The following is a 12,443-nucleotide window of genomic DNA, read 5'->3' as shown; positions in this document are numbered from 1 at the left end:
TTTTTCTTTTTTCTTTTTCTATTTATTTATTTATTTATTTATTTATTTAGAGGCGGAGTCTCGTTCCACCACCCAGGCTGGAGTACAGTGGCGCGATCTCGGCTCACTGCAAGTTCCACCTCCCGAGTTCACACCATTCTTCTGCCTCAGTCTCCCGAGTAGCTGGGACTACAGGTGCCCACCACCACGCCCGGCTAATATTTTTGTATTTTTAGTAGAGACGGGGTTTCACTGTGTTAGCCAGGATGGTCTCAATCTGTTGACCTTGTGATCCACCCGCCTCGGCCTCCCAAACTGCTGGGATTACAGGAGTGAGCCACCACGCCAGGCCCATGGCTAATTTTTTTTTTTTTTTTTTTTTTTTTGGCATTTTTAGTAGAGATGAGGTTTCACCATGTTGGCCAAGCTGGTCTCGAACTTCTGACCTCAGGTGATCCATCTGCCTCGGCCTCCCAAAGTGCTGGAGTCACAGGCGTGAGCCACTTTTCCAGGCCGTTTGATACTTTTTATGAGTCTTGTAATTTTCCTCATAGTGAAGATCTTATACATACTTTGTTAGATTTCTTCCTAAGTATTTCACTCTTGGGGGTGCTGGTATAAGTGGTAATTTGTTTTTTGGTTTTTGTTTTTGTGTTTTTTTGAGATGGAGTCTCATTCATGCGGCCAGGCTGGAGTGCAGTGGTGTGATCTTGGCTCACTGCTACCTCCGCCTCCTGGGTTCAGGCGATTCTCCTGCCTCAGCCTCCCAAGTAGCTGGGACTATAGATAGGTGCTTGCCACCGTGCCTGGCTAATTTTTTGTGTTATTAGTAGAGATAGGATTTAACTGTGTTAGCCAGGGTGGCTTTCATCTTCTGACCTCATGATCCGCCCGCCTCAAACTCCCAAAGTGCTGGGAGTACAGGCGTGAGCCACCGCGCCCGGCCCTCCCCGCCCCCTGCCCCGAGATGGTCTCACTTTCTCACCCAGTCTGAGTGCAGTAGTGCAATCTTGGCTCACTACAGCCTTGATCTCCTGGGCTCATTTGATTCTCCCGCTTCATCTCTTCAAATAGCTAGGACTACAGGTGCATGCCACAGGCCTCCCTTTCCCCCTCCCCCTCCCCGAGATGGTCTTTCTTTCTCACCCAGGCTGGAGTGCAGTGGCACAATCTTGGCTCATTGCAGGCTTGATCTCCTGGACTCATTTGATCCTCCCACCTCAGCCCTTCACGTAGCCAGGACTGAAGGCGTGTGCCACAAAGCACAGCTAATTTTTTGTATTTTTTGGAGAGACGGGGTTTCGCCATGTTGTCAAGGCTGATCTCAAATTGCTGGGCTAAAGCAATCTGCACACCTCAGCCTCTCAAAGTGCTGGGATTAGAGGCAAAAGCCACCATGCCTGGCCTCTTGTAATGCCTTTATCTGGTTTTGGTATTATGGTAATATTGTCCCCATAGAAGGAGTTAGGAAATATTCTCTCTACTTTTCTGAAAGAGATTTTAGAGAATTGGCATGATTTCCTCCCTAATGCCTTGGTAGAATCCACCAGTAAACCCATCTGGACCTGATGCTTTCTGTCTTGGAAGGTTATTAATATAAAGATCCATTCAGATCATCTATTTCTTCTTGTGTAAGTTTTGGCAGATTGTGTCTTTCAACATTATTACTATTTTTTTTACACAGTTTCTCGCTCTGTTGCTCAGGCTAGAGCGCAGTGATGTGATGTCGGCTGACTGCAACCTCCGCTTTCCGGGTTCAAGCAGTTCTCCTGCCTCAGCCTCCCGAGTAGCTGGGATTACAGGCGTGCTCCACCACGCCTGGCTAATTTTTGTATTTTTAGTGGAGAAGACGGGGTTTCACCATGTTGGTCAGGCTGGTCTCAAACTCCTGACCTCAAGTGATCCACCTACGTCAGCCTCCCAAAGTACTGGGATTACAGGCCCCTGGCTGTCTTTCAAGGGATTGGTCCATTTCGTCTAGTTTATCACTTTTGTGGGCATAGAGTAGTTGTTGTTGTTGTTTTTAAGAATTGTTTATATTATTCCTTTAAAGTGCATGGATCCGTAATGATGTCCTGTTTTTCATTTCTGATATTAGTACAATCATGTCTTTCTTAATGACAAAGATTAAATATTCTGAGAAGTGCGTTCCATGGTTTCATCATTGTGAGCACATTATAGAGTGTGGTTACACAAACCTAGATGGTGTAGCCGTGTGGGCTGTACGGTAGAGCCTGTTGCTCCTGGACTACACACCTGTACAGCTTGTTACTGTACTGAATACTATAGGCAGTTGCAACACAGTGGTAAATATTTGCGTATGTAAACATAGAAAAGGTACAGTAAACATACAGTATAAAAGATGAAAAATAACACTCGATATAGTTTGGACGTGTGGCACGTCCAAATCTCATGTTGAAATGTGACCTCCAGTGTTGAAGGTGGGGTCTAGTGGGAGGTGTTTGGGTCATGGGGGTGGTTCCCTCATCAATGGCCTGGTGCCCTCCATGGGATAATGAGTTCACCTGAGAGCTGATTGTTTAAAGGAGCCTAGGTCCTCCTCTCTCTCTCTCTCCTTCTTTTGCCATGCCTTCTGCCCAGAGTAAAAACTTACAGAGGGTGGCTGTGGTGGCTCATGCCTGTAATCTCAACACTTTGGAAGGTTGAGGCAGGAGGATTGCTTGAGTCCAGGAGTTTGAGACCAGCCTAGGCAACATAGGGTTACCCCATCTTTACAAAGAAGTTAAAAATTTGGCCGGGCACGGTTGCTTATGCCTGTAATCTCAGCACCTTTGGAGGCCAAGGTAGGTGCATCACCTGAGGTCAGGAGTTCGATATGCCGTTTAGTGAAACCGTGTTTCTACTAAAAATACAAAAATTAGCTAGGTGTGGTGGTGGGCACCTGTAATCCCAGCTACTTGGGAGACTGAAGTAGGAGAATCGCTTGAACCGGGAGGCAAATGGAGATCGCACCATTGCACTCCAACCTGGGTGACAGAGCAAGACTCTGTCTCAAAAACGCCGGGCGTAGTGGCTCACGCCTGTATCCCAGCACTTTGGGAGGCCGAGGCACGTGGATCACAAGGTCAGGAGATCGAGACCATCCTGGCTAACACGGTGAAACCCCGTCTCTACTAAAAAAAAAAAAAAAAAAAAGATACAAAAAATTAGCCAGGTATGGTGGCAGGCGCCTGTGGCCTCAGCTGCTCAGGAGGCTGAGGCAAGAGAATGGTGTGATCCCAGGAGGCAGAGCTTGCAGTGACGGGAGATCATGCCACTGCACTCCAGCCTGGGTCACAGAGTGAGCCTCCATCTCAAAAATAAAAATAAAAATAAAAAACAACAACCAGATGTGGTGGCAGGCGCCTGTAATCCCAGCTACTGGGGAGGCTGAGGGAGGAGGATGTCTTGCGCCTGGGAGGGGAGAGGTTGCAGTGAGTGGAGATCACACCACTGCACTCCAGCCTGGGTGACGAAGGAGCGAGACTCCGTCTCAAAAAAAAAAAAAAATATCCAGGGCTGAACTGGGTGTGGTGGTTCATGCCTGTAATCCCAGCACTTTGAGAGGGCAATGTGGGTCGATCACTTGAGGTCAGAAATTCGAGACCAGCTTGGCCAACATGGTGAAACCCTGTCTCTACTAAAAATACAAAAATTAGCTAGGCTTGGTGGCCATTGGGTGGGTGTGCAGGACCCTGGCAGCACTGATTTCTGTGGTGGTTTGGCACCTCTGGCGTCTTTTGTGCTCCCAGTAGCAGGTGGGGTGTTCAGTAGTCTTAAAGCTTCTTTTCTGCCCTTTGGGTGACTTCCTGGTTTCCACATTGAGGGTTTTATCACTTTTTTTGTTTCTTTTTTTTAAGTAGGGTCTCTGTCACCTAGGCTGGAGTTCAGTGGCACGATCATGACTTGCTGCAGCCTCGACCTCCTGGGCTCAAGTGACCCTCCCACCTCAGCCTCCTGCTTAACTGGGAGTGTGGGAATGCACCACTATGCCTGGTTAATTTTTGGAATTTTTGTAGAGGCGGATCACCTGAGGTCACGAGTTCGAGACCAGCCTGGCCAACATGGTGAAACCCCATCTCTACCAAAAATAGAGAAATTAGCTGGGCGTGGTGGCACATTCCTGTAATCCCCGTTACTTGGGAGACTGAGGCAGGAGAATCACTTGAAGCCGGGAGGCAGAGGTTGCCGTGAGCAAGATTGTACCACTGCCCTCCAGCCTGGGCGACAAGAGTGAAATTCCATCTTAAAAAAAAAAAAAAAGTTATGTAAATGGCATCATACAGTATGTAACTTTTTGGGATTGACTTTTTTTACTCAACATACTTAGAATTTATTTTGAAAGATGTTAGAGGGTGGCATTTAAGGTTTCAAAACTATAGAAGGGGACAGGGTAATATTATGAATATTTGTGTACCACAATATTGTTTTCGCCTCAGGTTTTTTTGTTTTGTTTTTTTTAAGTTATGTAGCATACGATAATGGAAATTTAAGTTCTTGCTCTTTCCTTGTTTACTTTTTTTTTTTTTTTTTGAGACAGAGTCTCGCTCTGTTTCCCAGGCTGGAGTTCTGTGGTGCGATCTCAGCTCACGGCATCCTCTGACTCCCGGGTTCAAGCAATTCTCTGCCTCAGCCTCCCGAGTAGTTGGGATTGCAGGTGCCAGCCACCATGCCCGGCTAATTTTTTTGTATTTTTAATAGAGACGGGGTTTCATCATCTCGGCCAGGCTGGTCTTGAACTCCGACCTTGTGATCCACCTGCCTTGGCCTCCCAAAGTGCTGGGATTGCAGGCGTGAGCCACTGTGCCCGACCTGTTTTTTCAATATTAGAGAGAGGGTCTTGCTGTCATCCAGGGTCGCCCAGACTGAAGTGTAGTGGCGTAATCACAGGTCACTGCCCCTTCGACCCCCTGGGCTCAAGCAGTCCTCCCGAATCAGTCTGTTGAGTAGGTGGCACTACAGGCGGATGCCACCACATCGGGCTAAGTCTTTTTTTATTTTTAGAGACTGGGTCTTGCCGTGTTGCTCAGCGTGGTCTCAAACTCCTGGGCTCAAGTGATCCTTCTGCTTCACTCTCCCAAAGTGCTGAGATTATGGGCGTGAGTCACTGCACCAGGCCTGGAATACAATTTTTTTTTTTTTTTCTTTTTGGAGTTTTGCTCTGTCCTCCAGGTTGGAGTACAGTGGCGTGATCTCAGCTCACTGCAATTTCCACCTCCTAGGCTCAAGCGATTCGTGCTTTAGCCTCCCCAGTAGCTGGAATTACGGGTGCCTGTCACCATGCCTGGCTAATTTTTGTATTTTTAGTAGAGACAGGGTTTTGCTTTGTTGGCCAGGCTCATCTTGAACTCCTAGCCTGAAGTGATCCGTCCGCTTAGCCTCCCGGAGTGCTGAGATTACAGGCGTGAGCCACTGAGCCTCACCTATTAGCGCAGTTTTTTTTTTTTTTAGACGGAGTCTCGCTCTATTGCCAGGCTGGAGTGCACTGCAACCTCCGCTTCCCAGGATCAAGTGACTCTCCTGCCTCAGCCTCCTGAGTAGCTGGCGACTATAGGCATGTGCCACCACGCCCAGCTAATTTTTGTGTTTTTAGTAGAGACAGGGTTTCACGATGTTGACCAGGATGGTCTTGATCTCTTGACCTCGTGTTCCACCTGCCTTGGCCTCGCAAAGTACTGGGACCTTGCCTGGCTGCATTTTTTAAATAGTGAAAATTGAGTTGGTTATAAATATCTGAAGTTTTGTTTGTGTTTTTTTTTAGTATTTGTTTAAAAGTCACCTTTGTCATCTTATCACATATTTTCATTTTGGAGGTGGAATTTGTGGTGGCAGTTCTGTATATCTCACTTTTATTTCTCCATTTTCCTTCTCCAGGAAGAATACAGAAATTCCATGCCTGCGTCCAGTTTTCAGCAGCAAAAGCTGCGTGTCTGCGAGGTCTGTTCAGCCTACCTTGGTCTCCATGACAACGACCGTCGCCTGGCAGACCACTTCGGTGGCAAGTTACACTTGGGGTTCATTCAGATCCGAGAGAAGCTTGATCAGTTGAGGGTATGTTCATGTATTTCTGGAGAAAGCTGAGGAGTCTTGGGGTGTCTTCACATTTCTTTAATTTTTAAAAACCTTATGTTTTGGCTGGGCGTGATGGTTCATGCCTGTAATCCCAGCACTTTGGGAGGCCAAGGTGGGCGGATCACCTGAGTTCAGGAGTTCGAGACCAGACTGACCAACATGGTGAAACCCCGTGTCTACCAAAAATACAAAAATCAGCTGGGCGTGTTGATGTGCGTCTGAAATCCCAGCTACTCAGGACGCTGGGGCAGGAGAATTGCTTAAACCCGGGAGGCGGAGGTTGCAGTAAGCCGAGATCATGCCATTGCACTCCACCCTGGGCGACAGAGTGAGACTCCGTCTCAAAAAAAAAACACAAAACCTTATGTTCTGATCTCTGAGAACTTGAGTTTTATAGTGAAATACTCAGATTTCCTCACTTGGGTTCACACAAGAGACATGATAGCTCAAAGTCCAAAGATAGCTCAAAGTCCAAAGGAGCCTTGGAGATTTATCCTGGACCCTGTTGTTAAGGGAAGAAAATGGCAGAGCCTATGCCCAAGGTACATACAGCTCGTTGTGTACCTCTGAAATAACTTCCGTTTGGAGATGAAAAGGAATCTGTGTGGTTGGTCAAGACAGAATGTCACATATCCGGCCGGGCGCGGTGGCTCAAGCCTGTAATCCCAGCACTTTGGGAGGCCGAGACGGGCGGATCACGAGGTCAGGAGATCGAGACCATCCTGGCGAACACGGTGAAACCCCGTCTCTACTAAAAAATACAAAAAACTAGCCGGGCGTGGTGGCGGCGCCTGTGGTCCCAGCTACTCGGGAGGCTGAGGCAGGAGAATGGCGTAAACCCGGGAGGCGGAGCTTGCAGTGAGCTGAGATCCGGCCACTGCACTCCAGCCTGGGCGACAGAGCCAGACTCCGTCTCAAAAAAAAAAAAAAAAAAAAAAAAAAAAAAAAAAGAATGTCACATATCCTGGCTTCTTGCCTGTGAGCCATCTCAGAAGGGCAAGGTGAGGATGGGATTTTTCTGGTAGCACTGTACCGTATCTCTGTTCCTTCCTCAAGGCTCTAAGACATTTGAAACCTTTTTTTTTTTTTTTTTGAGACAGATTCTCACTCTGTTGCCCAGGCTGGAGAACAGTGGCGCGATCTCGGCTCACTGCAAGCTCCGCCTCCCAGGTTCACATCATTTTCCTGCCTCAGCCTCCTGAGTAGCTGGGACTACAGGTGCCCGCCACCACGCCTGGCTAATTTTTGTTGTTGTTGTATTTTTAGTAGAGACAGGGTTTCACCGTTTTAGCCAGGATGGTCTCGGTCTCCTGACCTTGTGATCTGCCCACCTTGGCCTCCCAAAGTGCTGGGGCCACAGGCGTGAGCCGCCACCCCTGGCCGACATTTAAAAACTTTAAGTACAAAATGGTAAGAAGGAAAGTTGGACATGCTTCCACTGCTTTGAATTGTCTTCCTTCACACTGATGGAGCTCCCCCTTACCGCATATTAGGACCTCAGAATAGGATGGTGGAAAATTAGCCAGCCTCCCCCCATATACCTAAAATGTAGTGGAGGGACAGACATGTCGCTGACTGCAGAATGCTGCAGTGACCATGGCCGAGGGCCTTGTGTGCCCCAGGAAGGAGCTGCTCACTCAGGCGGCATGTGGCAGGGCGGTGCACCTGAGGAGGGTCCCATAGGTGACTGTGTGAACCTGGGACCGTGATGGGAGCTGGTGCAGCAGTGAGGCTTTTCTCGGCCACTGATCTTGAAACATTTTGCTTCTGTGTTCCCGAGAGAATTTTGAAAAGCAATATACTGTCACATTTTTAAGTTGTAATTTTTCTTTATAAGTTTATGGGTATAAAAGACATAAAAATGAGGCTGGGCGCGGTGGCTCATACCTGTAATCCCAGCACTTTGGGAGGCCGAGGCAGGTGGATCATGAGGTCAGGAGTGCAAGACCAGCCTGGCCAACATAGTGAAACCCTGTCTCTACTAAAAATACAAAAATTACCTGGGCGTGGTAGCGGGTGCCTGAAATCCCAGCTACTCGGGAGGCTGAGGCAGGAGAATCGCTTGACCTGGGAGTCGGAGGTAGCAGTGAGCTGGGATCGCGCCACTGCACTCCAGCCTGGGAGACAGAGCAAGACTCTGTCTCAAAAAAAAAAAAAGAAAAAGTCTGGGCGCGGGGGCTCAGCCTGTAATCCCAGCACTTTGGGAGGCTGAGGCGGGCGGATCATGAGGTCAGGAGATCGAGACCATCCTGGCTAACAAGGTGAAAACTTGTCTCTACTAAAAATAAAATAAATTAGCCGAGTGTAGGCCGGGCGCGGTGGCTCACGCCTGTAATCCCAGCAGTTTGGGAGGCCGAGGCGGGTGGATCACGAGGTCAGGAGATTGAGACTATCCTGGCTAACAAGGTGAAACCCCATCTCTACTAAAAAGGCAAAAATTAGCCGGGCGTGGTGGTGGGTGCCTGTAGCCCCAGCTACTCAGGAGGCTGAGACCGGGGAATGGTGTGAACCCGGGAGGCGGAGCTTGTAGTGAGCCAAGATTGCGCCACTGTACTCCAGCCTGGGCGACAGAGACTCTGTCTAAAAAAGAAAAAAAAAAAAGTATATGTATCCAATAGAATTATAAATCACATTTTAGTATGCATTTACCACACCAGTAAAAATTTGCTGTTGGCCAGGTGTGATGGTTCACACCTGTAATCCCAGGAAGCTAAGGAGGGCGGATCACTTGTCAGGAGTTTGAGGCCAGCATGGCCAACATGGCAAAACCCTGTCTCTACTGAAAACACAAAAATTAGCTGGTTGTGGTGGTGCACATGTGTATTCCCAGCTACTCGAGAGGCAGAGGCAGGAGAATCGCTTGAACCTGGGAGGCAGAGGGTGCGGTGAGCCAAAATCGAGCCACTGCACTCTAGCCTGGGCAAGAGAGTGAGACTTTGTCTTAAAGGAAAAAATAAAATGTTTTTTAGCTGCTGGAAGTGTTACTTTCCCATTTCTCCTTTAAATTATATTTTCATTTCATATCCCAGAATTTTGTCTTACTATAGTTTTTGTTTGTTTGTTTTTGAGGCAGGGTCTTGCTCTGTCCCCCAGGCTGGAGTGCAGTGTTACAGTCTCAGCTCACTGCAACCTCCACCACCCAGGTTCAAGAGATTTTCCTGCCTCAGCCCTCCAAGTAGCTGGCACTATAGGCATGCACCACCACCCCTGGCTAATTTAAGTTTTTAGTAGAGATGGGGTTTCGCCATGTTGCCCAGGCTGATCTTGAACTCCTGAGCTCAGGTAATCCACCCGCCTCTGCCTCCCAAAGTGCTGGGTTTACAGATGTGGGCCACAGTGCTTGGCCTAATGTAGTGTTTTTTAAAATATCTGCAAGTCGTATTTCCTTAATGTGTATCTCTGCATTAGAAATGTGAATATTGTGAAATGTTTTTCCTTTCTACCTTAAGAAGCATTAACTTAGTTAGCTTGTTTTATCATTGCAGCATAGAGTTGACCAAAACAACACAACTTGTATTATAGATTTTGATAAATAATTATTAAAGTAACAGTGCAAAATATTTGGAAGTGCTCCTCTTAATGATAAGGAGTGTAGGCGTTCTATGCCCTAATTAGAGGAGGCTTCACTCACAGTACTCCCAGAGGTATCCACCTTCCTCGGCCTCCCAAAGTGCTGGGATTACACGAGCCACTGCACCTGGCCAATCCTTAGTTTAAAAAAAAAAAGATGCCATCCTTGAGGCTGGGTGTGGTGGCTCACGCCTGTAATTCTAGTCTTTAGGAGGCCAAGGCAGGAGAATTGATTGCATGCAGGAGTTTGAGAGCAGTGTGGGCAACATAAGGAGATACTGTCTCTACCAAAAATTTAAAAATTAGCCAAGCATGGTGGTGTGTGCCTGTAGTTCCAGCTACGCAGGAGGCTGAGGCGAGAGGATTGTTTGGGCCTTGGAGCTGAAGGCTGCAGGCTGCAGTAAACTGTGATCATGCTACTACACTCCAACCTAGACAACAGAGGATTGTTTTTATTTTGTTTTCAGGGACAGGGTCTCCCTCTGGCACCCAGGGTGGAGTGCAGTGATGTGATGGTAGCTGATAGCTTATTGTCACTGTAAGCTGGAACTCCTGGACTCAAGTGATCCTCCATCCTGAGTCTCCTGAGTAGCTGAGACTATAGGCATGCACCACCACATCTGGCTAATTTTTCTTTTTTTTTAGACAGGAGGTCTTACTGTGTTTCCCGGGCTGGTCTCAAACTCCTGGCCTCACATGATCCTCCTAGTTCAGCCTCCCAGAGTACTGAAATGGCATGAGCCACCATACCTGGCTTTAATGCCATCCTTAAACATAACCTTAAAGGTGTCCATCCATGTGTGCCCTTCTCCAGACGCAGGAGGAGCATGGGTGGAGCTTTAGAGCTGCAGATGCCAGTCAGCCAGCTTTCTATCCTTGTCATGCCCTGTGGGGAGTGTGCCCTCATCCACTCTGGGTATGGAAGATTCTCCTTGTGCCACCGTGGCTCCCTGGGCGGAGAAGACTAGTGATTCTTTGTCTTACTGGCTCTGACTTGCTTCCACTCGGGGCTTCGCTTGGCACAGATGAGGGGCATTAAATGCCTTAGAGTTGATATTGGGAGTAGGGGGTACACAGAATGGTGCCCGGTGCTTTTCCACTCAGCTTGTGTTGATGGTGTTTTCATTGGTGAGGTTTCTCATAGCCTCCTCCCCCTTACATTGCTTTCTTAATCAAGCCTAATGAGTCACGTCATCCTGTGTTGAAAGCCAGTTACAAAGGATTTGTGGTCCACCTCCCCTGGCCTGCTGTCCTCCAACTCAGTTTGGTCTAAAGCCAGCATAGCACCCAGCACCCTGAGGTTGGGCTGCTTTTTGGCTGCAGGGATTCTGCTCCCAGTAGCAAGATGTGTTTGATCAAATATGTCTGTTCTTTTTTACCATAAAGTTTGTAGAGTCTCCTAGCTATCTGGGTTGGTTTGAAACAATGTGATCAATTCCCTGTGAGTTAGAAGTATAGCACCACTTAGAATAGATAGTTTGTTACCAAATTGTTAAAATCTAATGATAGGCTGGGTGGCTCAGGCCTGTAACCCCAGCACTTTGGGAGGCCAAGGCAGGAAGATTGCTTGAGCTGAGGAGTTCAAGTCCAGCCTGCGCAACATAGCAAGACCCCGTCTCTATATAAGATTTTTAAAGATTAGTCCACCACACTGGCACACTGCTGTAAGTCCCAGCTACTCAGGAGGCGGAGGTAAAGAGGATTGCTTGAACCTAGGAAGTTGAGGTTCTAGTGAGCTGTGATTGTGCCACTGCACTCCATCCCGCCTGGTTGAACAGAGCAAGATGCTGTTTCCAAAAAAAAAAAGTGGCTGGCCGCGGTGGTTCATGCCTGTAATCCCAGCACTTTGGGAGGCCGAGGTGGGCGGATCATGAGGTCAGGAGATCGAGACCATCCTGGCTAACACGGTGAAACGCCGTCTCTACTAAAAATACAAAAAATTAGCCACGTGTGGTGGCAGGCACCTGTAGTCCCAGCTCCTCTGGAGGAGGCTGAGGCAGGAAAATGGCAACCTCCAACCTCTGGGAGGCGGAGGTTACAGTGAGCTGAGATTGCACCACTGCACTCCAGCCTGGGCAACAGAGTGAGACTCTGTCTCAAAAAAAAAAAAAAGTAAATAAAATGTAAACGAGACCAGTTGCAGTGCCTCACGCCTATAATTGCAACACTTTGGGAGGCCGAGGCAGGCAGATCACGAAGTCAGGAGTTCGAGACCAGCCAGCCCAACATGGTGAAACTTCGTCTGTACTAAACATACAAAAATTCGCCTGCTGTGCTGGCGCATGCCTATAATCCCAGCTACTCAGGAGGCCGAGGCAGAAGAATTGCTTGAACCCGGGAGGCAGAAGCTGCAGTGAGCGAAGATCGCACCACTGCACTCCAGCCTGGGCAGCAGAGTGAGACTCCGTCTCGGGGAAAAAAAAAAAAAATGTAATGATAAAGCATTTTTTCATGTGTTACCTTCTTCATTAAGAAGTTTTAAAAATGAATGTGTTGGCCAGGCCCGGTGGCTCATGCCTGTAATCCCAGCACTTTCAGAGCCTGAGGCGGGCGGATCACAAGGTCAAGAGATCAAGACCATCCTGGCCTACATGGTGAAACCCTGTCTCTACTAAATATACAAAAATTAGGTGGGCGTGGTGGCGTGCGCCTGTGCGAGGCCAAGGCAGAAGAATCGGTTGAACTTGGGAGGTGGAAGTTGGAGTGAGCCGAGATTGCACCGATACACTCCAGCCTGCTGACAGTGAGACACCATTTCAAAAAAAAAATGTGTTCCCATTTCCTTAAAGTGTCTCTTCAATTTTTAAATTACCAATACTGAG

At 48.1% G+C, this 12,443-nt stretch overlaps 1 protein-coding gene across 4 annotated transcripts in view; it reads left to right on the top strand.

The window, feature by feature from the left end:
- The window catches only part of LUC7L (LUC7 like), a 43,228-nt gene that overhangs the window by 26,337 nt on the left and 4,448 nt on the right, over positions 1-12,443 (top strand). For all 4 annotated transcript variants that reach the window (XM_007979801.3, XM_007979790.3, XM_007979808.3 and 1 more), the window contains one exon: positions 5,854-6,030. In XM_007979801.3, the coding sequence (XP_007977992.3) occupies positions 5,854-6,030 (177 nt within the window). The remainder of the gene's footprint in view (positions 1-5,853; positions 6,031-12,443) is intronic.

This window comes from Chlorocebus sabaeus, chromosome 5, assembly GCF_047675955.1.
Source record: "Chlorocebus sabaeus isolate Y175 chromosome 5, mChlSab1.0.hap1, whole genome shotgun sequence".
Taxonomy (NCBI): domain Eukaryota; kingdom Metazoa; phylum Chordata; class Mammalia; order Primates; family Cercopithecidae; genus Chlorocebus; species Chlorocebus sabaeus.
Note: the sequence above shows the minus strand (reverse complement) of the source record. Positions and strands in the feature narration are given on the sequence as shown.